This window comes from Aulostomus chinensis, chromosome 5 (genome assembly GCF_037954235.1).
Source record: "Aulostomus chinensis isolate RoL2024-O1b breed Wild chromosome 5, RoL_Achi_v1.0, whole genome shotgun sequence".
In the NCBI taxonomy this organism is placed as follows: Eukaryota; Metazoa; Chordata; class Actinopteri; order Syngnathiformes; family Aulostomidae; genus Aulostomus; species Aulostomus chinensis.
The window spans coordinates 29878041-29884040 of record NC_141324.1 but is presented as its reverse complement, the minus strand read 5'-3'; the positions used below and the strand labels follow the sequence as shown (position 1 = coordinate 29884040).

General features: G+C 51.1%; 1 protein-coding gene across 1 annotated transcript in view; it reads left to right on the top strand.

The window, feature by feature from the left end:
• Positions 1-1613: 1613 nt before the first annotated feature.
• The window catches only part of LOC147262115 (contactin-associated protein-like 4), a 91695-nt gene continuing 87308 nt past the window's right edge, over positions 1614-6000 (top strand). Inside the window, exon 1 of the mRNA XM_086204519.1 lies at positions 1614-1807. Within this exon, the coding sequence (XP_086060645.1) occupies positions 1723-1807 (85 nt within the window). The 5' untranslated portion in view covers positions 1614-1722. The remainder of the gene's footprint in view (positions 1808-6000) is intronic.

The following is a 6000-nucleotide window of genomic DNA, read 5'->3' as shown; positions in this document are numbered from 1 at the left end:
CCACATACGGAGTCCTGAATGCACCACGCAGGGAACGCAAGTGACTTGCATGTGCAGTGTCTTTAGTCTCAGGGCGGCCTGGAAAAGAAACGAAAGTGTGAACCACCGGAGTTCATGATCCTGTTGTCTCTGTGTGACTGCTTGGGTTCTCTTGATGACGTTCCACACACACAGACCTTTACACTCCAAACTCTTTGTCTCTCGTGATGTGGGTCTGTTAGTCCTGGTGCTCCGCGTGGATGTGGAACCGAGAGAGCAGCAGAACTTGAGGCTCAAATGTCGCCCCCCCCCTGGACTGAGGCTCGTTCTCCTGGACCCTTGCTCCCTCCTGCAGCTCCGCCCTCCGGGTCCTTGCTGCCTCTGCCTCCCTGGACTGCTGCTCGGCCTCCAAGGCCCTCGCTCCCTCTGCCCCTGGGTCTCCATGACTCAGGACCCTCTCTGTCTCCTTGGCCCTCCAGGACCCTCCCTGCTGCAGAGCCATGATACTGACCCCCCCCCCCACACACACACACACACACACACACGCACACGCATGCACACTGCGGGATGGTCTTTGCTGTCTCCAGCTCATCCTTCCACTCGAGATTCAGAAATTAAAGACTGAACCCGGAGATCAGTCGGATCAAAGTGAAACCAGGGGTCAGAGATTAAAGAGAGAGCCCAGAGATCAAAGTGAGACATGTAAGACCACACCAGCATCACAAAAAGCCATGGCCACGCCCCTAAAAACTGATCCTGTGGGTGAAAAAATAATCAATGGGCAGCACAGTTGCTGCTGATGTTCCATCATAGTTTTGTATATTATTGTTATGATGATTATTATTATTTTGTGTAGCCTCTACATTCACCACGTCAAGGTCTCATCTCAGTCTGTTCAAAGAGGAAGTTGAACATCTTTGAGGAAGTGAACCAAATCACGTGATGTAGTCGTCCTGTCGATTAAAAAAAACCAAAAACCTTTGAAATAAGGACTGAGTTCTCAGCCGGTCCGGCTCGCGGGCCCAGGCTGGGACGAGCCCTCCGCTCCATGTGAGCGTCGTCAGCGGTGGCAGGAGGGACGAAGCTGCCGAGCAGGAGTGGAAACCAGCAGGTTCGCTCCCACTTTTCTCTGTTTGATTTGCCTAATTGTGCTCCTCATTGGGGGTTCAGATAAATGTGCTGTAATCGAGTACAAATACTCAGTTACCAGCAGCCACTGGTGACGCGGGTGTCAGTCACGCCTCCTCTGACGGGTCCAGGCTGCCCGGTACCGAGCGGAACCGGACGGATCGCCTAAGTGGAATCTTACCAACACCACGTTGGGTCGGATGTGTCTGACACTGACGGGGTGAGAGGACGAGAGGGAGGGGGTGCATGTGACAGCGTAGCCCCCCCTCACTCTCTCCCTCCCTCACTCTCTCCCTCCCTCTCTCCCCCTCTCCCTCCCTCACTCTCTCTCTCTTCCTCACTCCCGCTCTCTCTCACTCTCATTCTCTCTCCCTCACTCTCTCTCTCTTCCTCACTCCCGCTCTCTCTCACTCTCATTCTCTCTCCCTCTCTCTCTCTCTCTCTCTCTCTCTCTCCCTCACTCTCTCTCACACACACACACACCCTCCCTCCCTCCTCCCGTCGTTCCCTCGCTCAGTCCGTGTGGCTTCCTCTCGGAGCTGGAGAGAGGAGAGTTGCCCGTCCCTCTCCTCCGTGCTCCTGCCGGGCTTCCCTCCAGCTCCCCGTCGCTTCATCATGGATCCGGGGACTAACAGACTCGCTGGGATTATCGCTCAAGTCGCGCTGCTTCTCTCCAGTTCGTGCGGGACGACCGGGGAAGGTGAGCGGGCTGCGCGCTTGTCATTCTTACCGGAGGAGACGGAGCCCCGGAGAGGCTGCGGGTTTAATTCTCCTGTTTTACCGAGATGAATTCACGGGTTCTGTCAGAGTGAGCGGAGCTGTTCCGGTGCTTCCCTCCGTGACTTGGGAAGCGCAGCCCGCCGTGATGCGGGGTTTTTACGCGCCTGAGTTGCGCACCAGCGGTCGGTTGCAGAGGACGAGGGAGAGTTGACGGAGGTCTTCAGTTCCCTCAACGAGCACCTCGTTGAGGATAAGCTTGTAAGAGCGGGTCCGGTGTGGTCAGGGTGACTGGATTGTCAGAGCTTCATTCATGTCTCCAGGTTGGTGATGCGCAGGTTTCATGGGACCTGAGTTCACTTTGGAGCTTTGCGGAACGCAGCTGCGCAAAAAGCAGCAGTTAGCGGCTCGGCCGAGAACGTGCGGCAGTAAATGATTGTTTTTATCATTGGAGGACTTCCGCTGCGCTCGTGAGACAGGGGCCACGTCTGTGCTGTGTGTGTGTGTGTGTGTGTGTGTGTGTGTGTGTGTGTGTGTGTGTGCGCGCGCGCGCGCATCCACCGCGCACGCCGGAGTGCAGGTGTGTGTGTGTGTGTGTTGCTCTGTGACTTGTGAGTGGAGCCGCTGCAGGAGAAACGGATCTACCTTCAGGTGTGTTGCTGCGCATCACCGCTGGGTTTGTTTCCAGGTCTGAACTGTGTGTCAGTGTGAAGCAGCGTTGCTATTGTTTGTGTGTGTGTGTGGGTGTGTGTGTGCGTGTGTGTGTGTGTGTGAGAGAGAGAGACAGAGAGAGAGAGAGAGAGAGAGAAGTGCAAGTGGAGAGATGGACAGAAGCAGGGTGAAGGGAGGAGAGGAATTGGCTGACGTCTGTTACTGTAGCAGATGGCTGTAAAAGTCTTCCATCCCTCCGCTGTGTCGTTCACTTGTGCACCTGCTTCTTGTCCTCATTTTCTTTATTGGATCGCCCCCCCCCCCCGTAATGACGTAACTGTGCAGAATTTCTTCTCCATGCTCCCTCCTGACAGCCATCAAACCCTGAAGACCCAAACCAGCCTACAAACTCCTCACAGGTCTTTGAGTTTTGTAGTTGGGTTGAGGTCACCACATCAGAACCACCCAGAGATGCTCGTCGCTGGCCAGTCAGGACGTTAGCGCCTCCACCGCTGGGGTTGTCGCGTTGCTATGGAAAATCAGCTCAGACGAACGTTTCTGAGACTCCTGCATTTTGTTCACTAACAACGTTTTCATGAACAAACACAACTTTAAAAAAAAAATTGGAAGCATAAATGCACTTCTTAGAACTACAAAGCTAACGTTAGCCTACAAAAGGACTACAACAGGGATGCAGGATTCATGGTCACCACAGCTGATGTTCCCGCCCCTTCCATTTGTGACACTTGTTACTCTTGTAACTGCCAAGTCAAAGAGGCATCAAGAGCTGAAACGGCCAAACGTGGCGTTCAGTGACATGTTTCATGCTGCACAACAGAACTCTCATGTATCTCAACCCTGCGTGAACCACAGACTCCATTTGGTCCCCCTGGCTGAGACCAGGCCCCTGGGCGCTCACCTGCGCTAACTCACGTCCAGGTTTCAGGACTCCCTCAGGACTTGTAGAGTTTGTCAACTGATGTTTTGGACAGTTTTGCTGTTGCTTGTGTTCACTCTCCATTAGCGTCACGCTAGTAAATGACTGTCGCTGTCTGACTCCTGCAGACTCCCAGAAGTCACGCATGGGGAGTGAAACACGGAACTGAACTTGAGAGGCAAATGACGCCTTCTGAGTGAAGCAACGCTTTAGGAACCTGGGAAATTATTCACACTGCAGGGCGACCCGATGGTGTGAGCGCTGCTCAGTGAGGGTCATGGCGGTGGCGCATAATGTGCTAAAATAATGTTTTGGCACCTCAGCAACAGTTTCAGCTGGAGTGCCACTGCTCGCTTCAGCTGAATGAAGACACCGAGGGCAGTGAGAGATGTTGGTGCTGTCCCTCATCCGTCCTTCCCTTCTTCTCCTTCTCGAACATTTCTTCCCTCCTGTTTTTCTTCTGCTTTTCCTCTTTCCCTCTGTTCCAGACTCTGTTCTGCAGCAGATATTCTTTCTGCTCCTTGCACTTCTCCCTCGGTCTTGGCTTGCTGTTTTCCATCAGCTTTCCTCTGTTTTTTTTCCCCTCTCATCTCTCGCTCCCAGTCCTTCCCCTCCTTTTGTTTCGCTCCTCACTTCCCCACCTCTCTCCCTGGATTTCTGCCCTGCTGCTTTATCTGAATCAGAGAGCTACCGCTGTGTCGCTGACTCTTTCTTCCTGATTTTCCCTCTTTACATTCCTCCCTGTGCCTTTCTAGTCTCCCTCTCTCTCTTGCCTCAACCTGTTTCTGCCTCTTTCATGTCCACATTTCTTCATCCTTCTCGCTCTCCGGGGTCTTTCTCCTGCTGTTCCCTCCTTTCCTACAGTGCAGTTTTGCATGTATATAGTATTTGAACATGCTAGTATCCATGTTCCCTTTAATCCTAAAAGTGCATCTTGTCATCGCGGCTTTGTTTACGTGGACGGCAATAAACACACGAGTTTCTTCTGGGATGCTGAATTCCTCCTCCTGTTGACAAGCTAGAGCAGCACCACCCGGCGGTGTTCCCTCTGATACCTGGCATGAAACCGTCTCTGTCGCTCTGTGGCTGTGAGAAACTCTATTTAGAGTGTTTTCTTGCTAATAGTGCAGGACACTGAGCTTCCAGTTGAGTTTTCACACTTGATGGAAGCTGGATTGTGGGTTGTGAAGTCGTTGGATTGCTGCTGAAAAGAAAATGCTGCGAAAACTCTTGTGGGACTTGTAGGAGTGAGTGTATGTGAAGAAGATCCGAATGCTCCACACGTCCTGATCCAATCATTGCTGACAGCGCCACCTGAGGAGGGCTGAGGCGGTTGGAGGAATCTGCAGCTCATTCAGTTTCATGTCTTAATCAGGTCAATATCAGAATGTTGCCTTGTAAACAACATAGTCTGATGTTCTTTATCAGACTATGAGAAAAACCCAAAGTTATTTATTTGACATATTTAGTTTTTTAAATCTGTGCATATGTGGACACGCTGCCAGAAACCCAGAAGAAGAAGAAGAAGAAGCAGAAGAGGAAGAAAGCAAATGTTGTTCAAACGGAATCATTTTGGGAGCAAAGCAGAGACAGAGTTCATGTTCAGTGCTCCAGCAAGCAGCGTTTGCTGACAGTGAGTCAGAATGTTATCGTTTCAGTATCAACTTAAACATTTCAGTTCTACTTTGTGCACTAAAGCTGGACCACTGAGATCGACTATCAGCAGAGGGAACCCTCGCTTCAGTCATTTCAAGTCTGCTTGTAAAATTAGGAGTTGCTGCAGGGCCACGCGTGTGGGAAACACATGAAGTCAGGAACAAAAGCTGTGACCCCATTTACCCCGAGTTTGTCTGCCTCTGTGTTTATCTCGCCCAGTCTGACTCACCAGCACACCCATCATCCACGGCCCATAAACCACAGCCATATAATAAGATCCGACGAGGAGGGATCCCAGCGGCGGCGGCCTCGCGTCTCCTGCACAAACACTTCACGGCTCCTTATGGAGGTAGTACTGAATCACAGCGGGCGCACAGATACATATTTCAACAGCCACAGATGGCGCTCCAATGTCTTGTTAGCTGGAGCAGCAAATGAGTAAATCACTGGTGATGAGATTGAGGGAAGTCGGCGACGCAGCAACCCGCAGGGCTGCGAAGTCCCTGTGTGTTTAATGGCCCTCCGATGCTACGACACGTGTGTTGTGTGTGTCATCGGCTGGCAGCCAAACGACTCAGACGTCCATGTAAATGAGCTTTTCAACTGCAGGAGAAACAGATTTGCAGGTTTGTTTTGTTTGGCATTGAAGCTGAAGAAAGAAAACATATTTATTTTACCGATTTTCTAGAGAAACCCTATTAGCAGTGTGTCTTGTGTTGCACTCCTGTGTCGTTTCTGCGTTGCAGTAAAAAAATGATTTATTTTTCCAGTAAATGAAAAAATCCATTTTGCACGAACATATTAATACAAAATATAAGAGGCAATAAAATGCAAGAAAAAAGTCGAGCGTCCAATATTTCCAGTGTAGCTGTAAAATATGGTCCTAATTTTTCTGGCCCCTGGTCACATGATGTGGATACGATTGGGGGAAA